This window comes from Halichoeres trimaculatus, unplaced genomic scaffold (assembly GCF_033239565.1).
Source record: "Halichoeres trimaculatus isolate MK-OKI-2021-1 unplaced genomic scaffold, fHalTri1.1 fHalTri1_scaffold_11, whole genome shotgun sequence".
NCBI classification, from domain to species: domain Eukaryota; kingdom Metazoa; phylum Chordata; class Actinopteri; order Labriformes; family Labridae; genus Halichoeres; species Halichoeres trimaculatus.
Window position 1 is genome coordinate 2,083,760 of NW_027437189.1, and position 14,680 is coordinate 2,098,439.

A 14,680-nucleotide genomic window follows, 5' to 3' on the forward strand; every position below is an offset into this window, starting at 1 on the left:
AGCAGGGAGGGGGTGTTTGGTGCGAGCGCTCTGGGCTTCTGCTGCACAAAAACACTGCTGTAGGGGTAATTTCTGCCCTAAACCTTGTGATAGGACCCAACTTGTTCCATCCCGGAGTATCACTTTAAGAGTACCTGATTTGGTCCCCATCCCAAGGACGTACACATTTACTTTGGTCTCTCCCAGCTGCTCCGACTGCAGCTGGGAGAGACCAAGGGACAACATCTAGTTTGTAAAAATGAAACCTGTGCTGAAGCGCTAAAAGTTGCTGTTTGTAGAGATTCTGGGGAGGACTCGTCCGTCTGTGAGTGCTTTGGAACGTGGGAGCTACGGTGGCCTGTAGGCGTCAGACGATCTACAGGATGAACCTCGTAGGTTGTTATCAGCTCTCTGGCCTTTTCTCTGGTGCAGAGGTTTACATTTATTAGAGAGTGTGTCGTCGGTTTTCTCCTCACAGTCCTGGTCCTGGTCTGGCTCTGCCCTCAGGGATCCTCTAATCGATTCCTTCAGCTGCACGTTCAAAACCAGGAGCATGAAAACAGAATAATGTGACGCTCTGAAACATTTTCTGCTCATTAACGTCTCCGTGTTGGGATGCTGTCTGACTACACAGATTACTGTGTGTGTGTGTGTGTGTGTGTGTGTGTGTGTGTGACATTTATGTGAGTCTAATTGAATCATATCTAATCCCCTGTGTGTAGTGGCCTCACTCACTCACTCTGAACAGGAACGTAAACATGAATTATTTCCTCATTAACATACGTGAACACATTAACAGGAACATTACAAACTGATGACAGCGTTAAATTTCATCTGTGTTATTTTTATGGCTCCTCTCAGACACTAAATGTGTGTGACGCCCACCATGTAGTGATCAAATAAACACACACACACACACACACAGCTCTCTGATCTTGTTTCAGATCCACAACACGACGTATTGATCTCTAATTAAAGTGATTACAGGTTGGAGCCGATCGTTGGATTCGCCGTGAAGCTGCAGAGACGGGAACAGGAAGTGTCCCTCTGCTGTTGCTTGGTAACGGCAAAAATAGCTGCTGTCCATCATCCAGGTGGTTCAAATATAACAACTTTACAGCTGCTGGATGATACAGTCCTCACACCGACTGTTTCCCTGCTCGCTCAGGAGACAGAAATCCAACACCACGAAGTGAACTAAGAAGAAAAACAGTTTGTATGGAGAGCAGAAGCAGGAGAAACACAATCAGTGTCATGACAGCTCCCACCGTCAGTAATCTGTTTTTCTCCTCCTGTAATCTGCATCATGAAACAGAAAACTGAAGAAACGTTCATCAGATAAAAACAGTTTGTGTTTCAGCTTCATATCACTGAAAAAAAGACAGAGAGAAAGAAACTGGAGCAACGTGAAACTGTATAAACTGTGACGGATGAGAAGTGATTTGGTTTCTGTTTGTAGCAGGAGTCATATCAACCAATCAGAGGTCAGTTTGTTACATTAAATGTTAGACTTCTGAGATCAAAGGTAAAACTCAAAGGAAGGAAAATATCAAAAATGAAAGGTAGAATTCAAAGGTTACAGACAGAATTAAAAGGTCAGAGGCTGCATTCAAAGGTCAAAAGCAAAATAATTACAGATTAGTGGCAGAATTCAAAGATCAGAGACAGAGTTCAAGGGTCAAAGACAAAATGTAAAGGTTAAAGTCAAGAAATTAAAGATTGAACGAAGAATTCGAAGATCAAAAGCAAAAATTAAAGGCAGAAATCAAAGATCAAAGGTAAAAAAGACAGAGTAAGGTCAGAATTCAAAAATCAGAGACATACTTCAAAGGTCAAAGACAAAATTTAAAGGTTAAAGCAAAAAAACTACACATCAACTGCAGAATACAAGAGATCAAAGGCAAAAATAAAAAATCAAGGGCAGTTTTCAAAGATCAGAGACAGTTTAAAGGTCAAAGATAGAATTCAAAGGTTAAAGTAAAAAAATTAAGATCAAATTCAAAATTCAAAGGTCAAAAACAAAAAATAAAATGAAGGGCAGAATTTTAAAGGTCAGACACATAATAAATAACAGATTAAGGGCAGAATACACGATCAGAGACATAGTTCAAAGGTCAAAGACAAAATTCAGAGGTAAGTGTAAAAAAACTTATAATGAAATGCAGAATTCAAAGTTCGGAGACATAGTTTAAGGGTCAAAGACAGAATTGTAAGGTTAAGAAAATAAAATTACGATTGAATGCAGAATTCAAAGATCCAACGCCAAAATGAAAAATAAAGGCAGAATTCAAAGGTCACAAGCAAAAAAAAGACAGAGTAAGAGCAGAATTCAAGATCAGAGACATAGTTCAAAGGTCAAAGACAACTTATGTAGGTAAAAGTAAAAAAAACAAATAAAGATAAAATGCAGAATTCAAGAGGTCAAAGGGCAAAAATTGAAAATTAAAGACAGAATTCAAAGGTCAAAGACAGAATTGCAAAAGTAAAATTAAAATAATGTAAAGATCAAATGCAAAATAAAAATTAAAGGCAGAATTCTAAAGGTCAAAGGTAAAATTAATAACAGATTAAGGGCAGAATTCAAAGATCAGAGACATAGTTCAAAGGTCAAAGACAAAATTCAAAAATTCAAATTCAAATGTAAAAAAATTAAAGATCAAATGCAAAAACTAAAAATTAAGACCAGAATTCAAAGGTCAAAGGTCAAAGGTAGACTTCTGTTCCTTAATATCAGAATTCTAGAACTCCTGGTTTGGACCAATCAGGTGTCAGCAGAAAAAAAAACAGTTCTTATAGAGAGCTTTAGCAGGAGGTCAGGAATCTGGAAATCCATTTAACTCAGATCTTAATGAGATGTGCTCAAATGATGAGGTCATCACGTGAGGATAACCTCAAACATCAAGGCTGCTCCGCCCCCTGACAGGCCTGACAAAGAGCCGGCCAATCAGAGGGAAGGGGGTTGGTGGAGCAGGGAGCCTTAAAGAGACAGAGGCCAAAATATCCAGAGAGAGAAAACAGAGATTTGTTTGAGCTGTTAATCATGTAAAGATACTACGGGGGAACCAGAGGGACAAAATAAAGAAAAAGCAAAATACCACCTCTCAAAGATTTTAATCTGATTCTTGGTTCAGGTCAGGAGAACTCCTCGAACACACAGATCGTTTCCCGCCGATCGATTCACTCAGACGACTTCTTCAGCGCTCTGCAGGAAGAGGAATCCAAGCAGAGAAACTCAATCTGTCCAGCGTTTACCTGTTACAGCTGAGATTACAGAGACGAGAGGAGTCCTCCTGCTCAGATATTCAGTTAACACACACACACACACACACACACACACACACACACACACACACACACACACACACACACACACACACACACACACAGGTCTTCATCCGTGAAGAAGACACAAAAACATGTTTACATGTTTACACGTGTGAGGAAAGAGAGATGAATGAAGAGGTGAGGAACAATAAGATCAGAGACAGAGAGCTGGAGGAGGGAGGGAGGGGAGGGGACTCAGAGCCGAGGAGGAGGAGGAGGAGGAGGAGGAGGAGGAGAGGGAGGAGGGGGAGCCATCGCAGGGAGGGAAATTAATTGCCGGCTGCAGGTGATTGGCTGGCTGAGCTGCCGCGGAGCTGCTGTTGTTCCTGCACAGAGAGGATGCTGCAGAAGGAGACGGAGCGGCGAGCAGAGAGCTGAGGATCGTCCGCTGAATCCACAGACTCAGAGCGGAGCCGACAAGGAGGGAGACGCCAGATCTGCCTCTTTATTCTGACGGAGGAAGGAGAGCAGGAGGAGGAGGAGGAGGAGGAGGGACGCCGGAGTGGAAGCTTCACCCAGACGAGGATCACCTTCTGTTGGAGGAGGAGGAGGAGGAGGAAGAGGAGGCTGGAGCTCCTGGGGAATCACGCAGAGGATGCTCCCTGAAACATCTGAAACATCTGGAGAGGTGAAACTTTTCTTTTTTTGCAGCGATTCTGATTCAAACAGCAGAAAGCTGCAGGGGGAGCAAGTTAGTCCATGCATGAGTGAAAATTCACAGGAATATGAGCGATTTCCTGACTTCACAGGGTCAGCATCAGCTCCAGATTGTTGACTGAGAAATCTTTGCATCAAAAACCTGTCAGGAAACGGTTGAATTGGACCTTTGAAGCATAAACAGAAGACAGAAGTTGGTGATAAATAAATAAAACACAAAGAGCTCAGTGGAAAAAATGAAATTTTCAGCTGAAACAGTTTCCTGCATGTTCCTCCTCTGCTCAAAGGTGAGGCCAAAATAAAAATAATAATACATTTTTGTTTTTTTATTTTAAAATCTTCTTTAAAAACTTCATCAGTTTCCAGTAATCATCCGTCCACATGTTAACTTGTGACCATTATTAATTTCGGGGGATGTCATAATCAAACTTTTTTGAGGTTAATGTTTAAAATCTAAAAATAATCGCCCCCTGCTGGACAAACTGCTAAGAACAGGATTGAAGCAACAGAATGAGAACTGAGAAACAGGAAGTAACTAAAGTAATGGAATGAGAAGGAAATGATAAAATGAGATTTTTGTTTTTTGATGAGATTCTTCTGTAACGAGCTCAGGAATAAAAACTAAAAGTATCTGTAACAAAAAGTGGCAGACGGTAAGATGCACGTTGGAGAAGAAGCTGAAGAAAGCAAAACCTGTCGAGTTCACAGCTCTCTGACTCTGACTCTCTGACTCTGACTCTCTGACTCTGACTCTTTGACTTTGACTCTTTGAATCCTGGAAATTTTTCCAGATTATTTCAACCAATTCCTCGTCTTTGCTGAGAGTGGCTGCAAATTCACGCCATGAATCATTTACCACTTGTTGTCATGGTGATCGCTGCGTGAAGAGTCATACTGGTCCCTGTATTTCTGCAATTCAGCCACTAGGAGATCCTGTTCTCCCGCCATCTTGTCTGCGCATCCCTGTCCGGCATGCTAGAAATTTTTGAGCGCATGCGGCGCAAAAATGACGTCATTCGTCCACACGAAGCTGCGCAGACCCCGCAGACGCATCAAGCATTGATCAGCCTTTACTCTCTGACCCTTTGACTCTATGACTCTCAGACTATTTAAATCTCTGACTTTTTGACTCTTTGACTCATTATCTCTCTGACTCTCTGACTCTACACTTTATGAATTCATGACTCTTTGACACGCTGACTCTTTGACTCTCTGATCCTTTGACTCTATGACTCTCAGACTATTTAAATCTCTGACTTTTTGACTCTTTGACTCATTAACTCTCTGACTCTCTGACTCTACACTTTATGAATTCATGACTCTTTGACACGCTGACTCTTTGACTCTCTGACCCTTTGACTCTATGACTCTCAGACTATTTAAATCTCTGACTTTTTGACTCTTTGACTCATTAACTCTCTGACTCTCTGACTCTACACTTTATGAATTCATGACTCTTTGACACGCTGACTCTTTGACTCTGACTCTAACTCTAGGACTTTATGAATTCATTACTCTTTGGCTTGGTGACTCTTGGAGTCTCTGACTCTTTAACTCCCTGACTTTCTGAGTCTTTGAATCTCAGACTCTCTGATTCATTGACTCATTCACTCTGACTCATTGTGTTCCAAACTTTATGACTATGAATTCATGACTCTATGGGCTCTAATTTTGTAGACCAGGCGCAAGCGCAGGCGCACCTGCCCTGCGCTGGCCTTCGCCGTGTGGACAGGGCGTGACCGGCGCACTTCGCAAGTTTCCTGCAGCACCAAGAGAGGCGCAGTCAAGGCGCAGAGGAGCGCACGTTAAAAATAAAGAGTAAAACAGAGAAATATGGGAAATCACGGGTAAATCCTGAGTGACAAACATTTATTTTGTCTGTTTTTTCTTCGTCTTTTCTCTCCCTCTTTTCTTTGAATTAAATGAAATGAGAGAACCAGATATATACTCTGTATCAGATGTTAAGGCTGTTTATTGTTTAATTGTAAGATGTGCATCAAACTTCCAGCTGCGTCAGGTTAACTTTCCATTATGACAAACGGCTTTAATCTGACATCAGATGTGACGGGACAGTTAATATAGATATAAATGTATATGCTGGTTCAGACAGTTACATTAAATAGTGATTACTGTGATTGTTTATTGCATTAAAATGTGCCTGACACTCTGGAAACCTGCCTCTGAGGCTTTGTTGACATGTGTGCACATGTGCGCCTGTCACCAAATTACAGCTGCGGAGGGTGCACTCCGCTTTGCACCGAGGATAGACCAGGTTGGAGCTGGCGAGCTTTCAGCGCACTTTTTTGGCACAATTGTCACTGCGCCAACATGAATCTCCTGACACCTCCCCCTGGCACGCCGACACACCCATCTCTGCGCCGACGGTTTACCAAATTGTCCAATTGGCTGCGCACGGTGGTGCGCCACACGAAATTAGCACTGCGCCAGGCTTGCGCCCCCTGCGCTGGGACACGAAATTAGAGCCCTTTGACTTTCTGACTCATTAACTCTCTGACTCCTTGGCTCTCTGACTCTGACTCTACAACTTTATGAATTCATGACTCTTTGACATGTCCACACCCTCTGACTCTTTGAATCTTAGACTCTCTGGTTCTTTGACTCATTGACTCTCTGACTCTAAGACTTTATGAGTCATGACTCTTTGACACGCCGTGTCGATGAGTTTGTGATGCTCTCAATCTGAGGCTCTTTTTTTTTTAACTCATTAACTCTCTGACTCTCTGATTCTTTGACTCATTAACTCTATAACTTTAAGTTTCTGACTCTTTGATTATGAATTCATGACTCTCTGACTCTTTGACTCAGACAGAAAAACCTGCAGGATGGATTATTTGACACACTGACCTTTGAAGATGCAGATTGTTGTTGGTAAAACATGGACTGGAGTAAAAACAGAGTCTGGACTGATTTTAGTTTTTACTCCAGGAGACGAGTCTGAGCCGAACGAACAAGTTCTGTCCTGAAGAATCAACGTTTGGTTTGTTAAACCTCAGGAAGGAAACCAACACCTGAAGCAGAACTTTAAAAACCACGAGCAGGCCTCTGTGTGTGTGTGTGTGTGTGTGTGTGTGTGTGTGTGTGTGTGTGTGTGTGTGTGTGTGTGTCTGAGCACTAAGGATCTCTGTGTTTCTCTCTGTCCAGCAGTGAGACTAAGCCGGATTGAACCTCGGTGGAGCGATGCCGGAGCAGCGGAGGAAAGCGAGGGATGAAAGGATGGAGAGAGGAGGAGGAGGAGGAGGAGAGGCCGACGCTCTGAGGAGATAAAACCAGAAGCAGGATCCACCTGGGTCTGCGGAGGATTCCTGAGGATTCAGTCTGAGAAAAACAGCTGAGAGGCCTGAGAGCGTCTGCTTCCCGCTGATGTTTGCTGAAACAAAAAGCTTTGGATTATCTCTGCTGGGGGAGGATTATCTCTGCTGGGGGAGCGGTTACGGACTGGATCGGGGTCTTACCTGCTCAGCGGAGGATGTGAGCACACCTGGACTGCTGGGGACCAGGACAGGACGCCGAAACCTGGTTTGTTGTAGGAGAAACTTGAGGACACAGGTTTGGGTTTCTTCCCCCTCAGCGCCGTCTGACAGGCGTCCCTGAGCGAGGGGCGGGGGGCGCCGTGGAGCAGGTGACAGATAACAGCTGCACGGCGCAGACTTCCTCTCTGTGAGTCAGATAAGAGATGCTCAGTGACAGCCAGCGTGTGTGAGTGTGTGTGTGTGTGTGTGAGTGTGTGTGTGTGTGTGTGTGTCTCATCCATCCACACACTCATTTTAACCTCACATCTCTCTGAGGGCCACAAAACTTCCAAACTTCTTTTTTTTCCCATGAGCATCTGATGAAAGTGAAACAACGCTCAGAGATTTTACTGCACAACGACAGCTCACTCTGTGACAAATTTCCTGAACCGTACAGGAAGTTAAAGTTCCTGCAGGAGAATCACGGAGGAAAAAAAACTAATTTTAAAAAGTTTAGAAAGCTAAAATCAACCCAGGAGGGAGGAGACTTATGTTAGAGAAAGATTTGTTGGATTTAAGGAGGACGCAAAGGGAAGAATCGAGCTGAGAAACTCAGAGGAAACTTTTTTTTTTCTATCTGATTGTTCCTCTTTGGAAACTTTTAAAACCTTAGATGCAAACTTTGCAGATTCTTTTGAACTTTTCGTCTTGAAAGCAGACAAAAACCACAGACGGACTCTTTTTCTGAGGGGCTAAAGTCGGCCTGAAGCACAAACCCTTCAAAGCAAAGTGTGTTTTCACTCCTCTTAAATCCTCAGGTGTGTGACTTTTCTTATCAAACCCTCAGAGTCCGCTCCCTGGCTCCTGGTTCCTGGTTGGTCAAAGCCGTCTCTGATCTCCTTCTTCTCCTCCTGCTCTGAAAACCTGAACCGTTCTGCTCCTACGGTCGGAAAAACTGAGCCGTGTTCAATAATTCAGGCAGAAATCATCCGAATATTTGCTCGGCTGTCAGTTTGAGGAGAGAAACGCCGCGTTGGGATGAATTATTGAGCTGAAACAGTCGCAGCCCGAGGAGATTGTTCTCCCTCCTTCACGTTTATCGTCAGTTTGTCCTCGTTTCCTCTGCAGCCGGAAAACAAACCTCAGGAGACTCAAACCAAACAGATATTTAACATTTCAGCGCTCCATAAAGATGAGTTCGAGCTTTTTTTTAGGAAAGCACAGCTGTTGGTTTTAAAGCAGATTTATCAGAGCAGGAGATCTCAGCAGCAAATTTCTGCAAAGTCCACATTAAAAACCAAGAGACGGGACGTTTGCATCAACTGTTCCAGCTTTTTAGACCCTATTTTATCTCCTGTTTTAACTCGTCTGGCTGCAAAGACTTTCATCTTTTTTTAAAACACCACTTTTCACCTTTACTGTTTTTCATCCTCTGCTTTAAGAGAAGTTTTCAAAGCAAACATTTGAGCCACAAAACTTGGATTCAGGGAACAAAAGTTTGGCTCAAACCCTTAAAATCTGCTAAATCACCTGGAAAGGTTCAACCAGAGTTTGTTCAGCAGGACTAAAATCCTCCTTCTCCTCCTCCTCACCGCAGGGCGCCATGAGCACAAATTAATTTCACACCGTGATGAAAACACAAAGCTCCTCGCCTCCTCGCCGCCTGAAGGCCGGCAGATAAAAACAGCGAACACTGGAGATTAACACCGTAATCGCTCGTTTCGTCGTCTGTTTGAGCCTCAGAGTCTGACACCTTAACAAACACTGACGCCACGGCGAGACGGGGAGCCAGCTTGGCTCACAGCGGGGGGGTTTATGTAACAGAAAACATGACTGAGTTTGAGTTCATGCACTCAAAGAAGCACACGTGAGCGTTTTTAGAGCTCGAGGATATTTCACGTCTGGATGGGAAACAACAACTGACTCACTCTGAGAAGGATTTAATCCCAGATTTTATAGGAACAGAGATTCTCAAGGAGTGAGGCTCTGTCTGAAGAGAGGATCTTCACCATCATGTCATGGTAAAGCTCCCTGGAAAAGATCTACAAAGGAGTGAGATTCTGTCAAAGAAGAGAATCTTTGTCATTATTAGTACAGTGACAAATTTACAAAGGAGTGAGACTCTGTATAAATAGAAGATCTTTGTTTTTGAAAGCATAGGGAAAAAAAATCTGGGAGAAATTAACCAAAAAGAAGTAAGACTCTATCTAAATAGAAGATCTTTGTTATTATTAGCACAGTGAGGAACTTTGTGAAAAATTTACTAGGGAGTGAGACTCTGTCTACGTAGAGGATCTTTGTCATTAAAAGCTCAACTAAGAACTTTGGGACAAATTTACAAAGGAGTGAGACTCTGTCTACATAGAGGATCTTTGTTAACATAAGCACAGTGGAGAACGCTGTGACAAATTTACAAAGTTGCGAGACACTGTCTGAATAGAGGATCTTTGTCGTTGAAAGCACAGTAAGGAATTCTGGGAGAAATTTACCAAGAAGAAGTTAGACTATCTAAATAGAGGATCTTTGTCATAATTAGCACAGTGGAAAACTTTGTGACAATTTTATAAAGCAGTGAGACTCTGTCTGAATAGAGGATCTTGGTCAACATATGCACTGTGGAGAACTGTGACAAATTTGCGAAAGAGCGAGACTCTGTCCACATAGAGGATCTTTTTCATAATAAGCACAGTGGAAAACTTTGTGACAAATTTGGAAAGGAGTGAGACTCTGTCCGTATAGAGGATCTTTGTTATCATTAGCACAATTAATAACTTTGGGACAAATTTTACAAAGGAGTGAGACTCTGTCTACATAGAGGATCGTTGTCATTATATGCCCAGCGAAGAACTCTGGGAAAGATTTACTAAGAAAGAGTGAGACTCTGTCTGCATAGAGGATCTTCGTCATTTTAAGCACAATAAAGAACTCTGTGACATATTAACAAAGGAGCGAGACTCTGTCTGAATAGAGGATCTTTGTCGTCGAAAGCACAGTGAGGAACTCTGGGACAAATTTGCTAAGGAGTAAGACTCTGTCTGAATAGAGGATCTTCGTGATTTTAAGCACAGAACTTTGGGACAAATTTAAGAAGAAGTGAGCCTCTGTCTGCATAAAGGATCTTTGTCATTATTAGCAGTGGAGCTCCCTCTGGGTCAGAGGTCAGCGGTTTGTTGAGACGAAAACAATCGAGGAGGTCAAAGGTCAAAGGGACGATCTGGATTATTCATACGGCGAGTCTTACAGAGGACGGAGGGATTAAAGAGGAGAAGACGCAGAGATCAGAGGACGAGTGTGCGGCGTCATCATGGGCTGCAACATGTGTGTGGTCAAACGTCCGGAGGAGCAGTACAGGATCATGTTCCAGGTAAGAGACCACAGCATGTTTCTCACGTTTTCAGATCCTCCGTGAAAGTGTTGTTACACCACAGAAGAATCCAATTGATTCAAACCGTCCATGTTTTCAGGAAGTTTGTCAAAAATCAGAAAAAGAACAGTTTCATTTTTTCAAAGAAAGATCGTCTTCTGGAAACAGAAACGATGCTCTGACCAAACTGAGAGACTTTACGTGAAGGGATTCAAGAAGAGACGTGTGAAGGTTGTATGTGTGTGTGTGTGTGTGTGTGTGTAATATAAAGCAAAGCACAGCCTCATAAATCACAGCAGGTTGCTCTAATAACTCTCCAAAGGTCGGCGTGTTGTTCTGCTGAGTGAGGCTGAAAGTCACACACGCCTGAACCCTGCTCACACTGCTGCTGCTCACTGGGTTACTGTGATTATTACTGTGTGTGTGTGTGTGTGTGTGTGTGTGTGTGTGTGTAGCTGCTCATGCCTCCATGTGTTTATTTGCAGAGCTTCAGCTGATTTTACAAACGGTCTGTAAACGTTTTGGCGTAGAGCTTTAAAACTCTGACACTGACGGTCCTGAACCACAGGATCCTGAACCACCGGATCTGGACCACAGAGTCCTGTGGTTCTGGATCCATTGTCCCAGGTTTTAAACCCCGGGCTCCTTTCATGAAGGTTTGGCTGAGCTCAGGCTCTAACTGAGCTCTTTGTTTTGGTGAAGTCTCTGAAGACTGAGCTCAGCCAACGTCAGACACACACTGAGCCAGGTTAACACAGAACAAAGGAGCAACAATACACACACACACACACACACACACACACACACACACACACACACACACACACACACACACACACACACACAACAGAGCATTAAATGAGGTACAGACTCCTGCTCTGATAAGAGTCGACTGTGACTCGTTCCAGAAACGTTCATGTCATTTATTTTATTCCCCAGCGAGGACGAATGAAGCAGAGACACGACGAGTCAAACTCTGATTCATTCATTCATTCATTAAAATATTCACGTTTACAACCACACATCACCAAATCACCTCCAACCCAATCCGTCTAAACTCATCAAACTGGTCTGTTTCCTGAGGCGGTTCCAGTTTGGACCCCTTAAACCTTCAGATCCACTTCCTGTTAGAGGCTTTCAAGTGATATTCCGGGATCCTTATTTAGCGGTGTTTTTGTGTGAAAGTAACGCGCTGAAAATTCTTTAAATAAAGCGTGAATGCAGACTGATATCACATTTTTTCAGTGGGAGTCCGTTTATTTGTGTTTTTGGTCAAGTAAAATATGGCTCCGTCTGAGTGCAGAGGAAACCTGCAGAGGAGCAGGGAGGGGGTGTTTGGTGCGAGCGCCCTGGGCTTCTGCTGCCCTAAACCTTGTGATAGGACCCAACTTGATCCATCCTGTAGTATCACTTTAAGGCCTCTAACAGCTGATTTACAGAGTGGGTATAAGCAGAGCTGTCCGTGGTGCTGATCTTTGTTACTGTGAGCTGAGCAAACACTTCCAGCTGATCGTTACAGAGAGCTGTCCACGGTGCTGAACTCCAGGCTGCTACTTTACACTGACAGTATAACGAGCTCCAACAGGGGGAGCTGTCCGTGGTCCTGAACCACTAAACTGATCTGATCTGAACTCTGACAGAGGGAGCTGTATTCACACCTGTGGCTCGTTTGCTTTGTTCCAATTCAGGTGAACGAACAAACATGAGGCAAAAGTGACCCCGTCATGTCAATAAGATCAATAACACGAGTCTGTTTAGTCTGTTTAATAAAATAATAAGGTAAAGACCTGATCTAGTTTTTGTCTGTTGTTATCTTGTGCTTATATGCTGAGTAGGGTTGTCAAAAGTATCGATACTTAAAAAAGTATCAATACTAAAATGTTGTATCCGGATACAATACTCACTTTCAAAAGTATCAATACTGGAGGTATTTTGCCTTCGAGGCTAACGAGCTTGGAAAACCGAAGGACACAGATAAGCCAGAACGCAAACACTGCTACAAGGTGGTGTTGGCTGTGTTATTGTTAGCCATTAGCCGCAACGAGCGATTAAAGGCTGACGTAACGTTAATGATTATAAACAGGGCTGCCAACTGTCACGCATTCGCCGTGAGACTCACACATTTGGACGGTTTCACCCGCACTCATGCCACACCTCCGATTTCTCACGCTCAAGTCAGAGGCACAGGAGCACAGAGGACGCAGAGGTCGTGTTGTGTAATATACAAGATACGCAGGTATGCACCCTATACCCACTAGAAACCCTCAAGAAATACCATATAACCGCTATAAAACATAATTATAGGATGGTTGTGTAACTTTCACTTTCACTTTCCGTGTACGCGCGCTCCTCTTTGTGCCGGCGTGCATAAAGGCGCAGATAGACACGCACCCCAGCAGACAGTGAGAGATCGTCAGTCACTATGTGTGATTTTATATTTCAAACTATGTCTTGATAGCTCATGAGCACATTTTAAATGAGCACAGAGACTTAAAAAAAGACGAGTCAACTTTTGGTGAATCAAAATGCAGCATTGTTCATCAGTCCATCTGAGCTGCTGTTTTCACTCACTCACTGTTTTCTAAATGATAAATTCATCCTGAGGCTCCCTGGGTCACATATTGTTCATGATGTGAGCAATCTTTTAAGGATCAAGCTTCAAATACAATCTACTAGTGCAGTGGTTCTCAACCTGTGGCTGGAGGCCCATCAGTGGGTCTCAGGGCTGTTTTTAGTGGACAGTGTATAAATCAGGCAAAAATTTGGTAAAAATGTCTTCAGTGTGTGCTCAGGCAGGTCCTGTTAATTGTTACATGTTGCAACAGAGGTTATATTTGCATTTTTTTGTTAATAAAAATGTTTCTGTTGTTAAATATTGGGTTCTCTTTTTTTTATCTTGTGGTATCAAAAATAGTATCGAGTATTGAATATTTTCCTGAGTATCGGTATCGAGTTGAAAATTTTAGTATCGTGACAACCCTAATACTGAGGTGTTTTTTTCTTAATCTCAAACTACGCCCCCTGTTGGGAAAAGTCTGGAATTGACCCCCCCTTCTACCAATGTTGTTTTTTTCATATCTACTGCAAAGGGGCGCTGGGTAGCTGGCGAGCTCCTGGGTTCATCCCATTTCTGTGTTTCCCCATGTTTGTTTTCTTATATGTCTTGAAAGGGATGTAACTGAAATGATCAATAAAGTCTTCTGATTCTGATCCCAAATCATGAACGAGGAAACCAGGAACTGGCCTGAAACTGGCACCAGAACCAGTTCAGTGGAAAAGTGTCAAAGGGCCCAAAATGGTTTAACTGGGACTGGGCCAGAACTTTGACACTTTATACAAAACCTGCATGTGATCAACTTAGCTGAGCAGCAGCATTTTTATACTTCCGAGTTACGTGCTCCTCTAACCTGCCTTGTCTCTGAGCCTACGTTTCTAAGGTTATACATCCCCTCACAATGAACTCTGGGTAATTTCTACAAATATTCCGACTTACGGCCTTTAAAAACCTGAAAATATGTGGTCACGTCTTTGTCTATCAGGATATTTCCATCCAAAGAAACGTTGATCTGCCTGAGCCTCTGATTGGTCAAATTAAACCTAACTCCAGCACCAGGAGCCGTCCACGCTCTGTAATCCTGAAGGAGTCGAGAACCAGATAATTAAAACTGATCAACGTATTGATTTGTTGATTTTTCTTTAGTAGCAGAGCTGTCTGCGGTGCTGAGCTTCAGCTGATAACTGTGGATTTATAGATCGGTGTTTCCTCGTTTCTCCTCCGTACCGTGGAGATGTCCGTGGAGCTGAACCTCAGCTCTGAAATCAGAGCGTCCCAGGAGGTCTGCGGTTTAATAAAGGAAGCTTCCTCCAGCTCTGAGCCTCAGTTTTC

General features: G+C 43.2%; 1 protein-coding gene across 3 annotated transcripts in view; it reads left to right on the plus strand.

Moving 5' to 3' along the window:
• The first annotated feature begins 7,778 nt into the window (after window positions 1-7,778).
• LOC141799769 (PDZ domain-containing protein 4-like) overlaps window positions 7,779-14,680 on the plus strand; it is a 49,496-nt gene continuing 42,594 nt past the window's right edge. For all 3 annotated transcript variants that reach the window (XM_074682124.1, XM_074682126.1, XM_074682125.1), the window contains exon 1: window positions 7,779-10,794. In XM_074682124.1, the coding sequence (XP_074538225.1) occupies window positions 10,735-10,794 (60 nt within the window). In that variant the 5' untranslated portion in view covers window positions 7,779-10,734. The remainder of the gene's footprint in view (window positions 10,795-14,680) is intronic.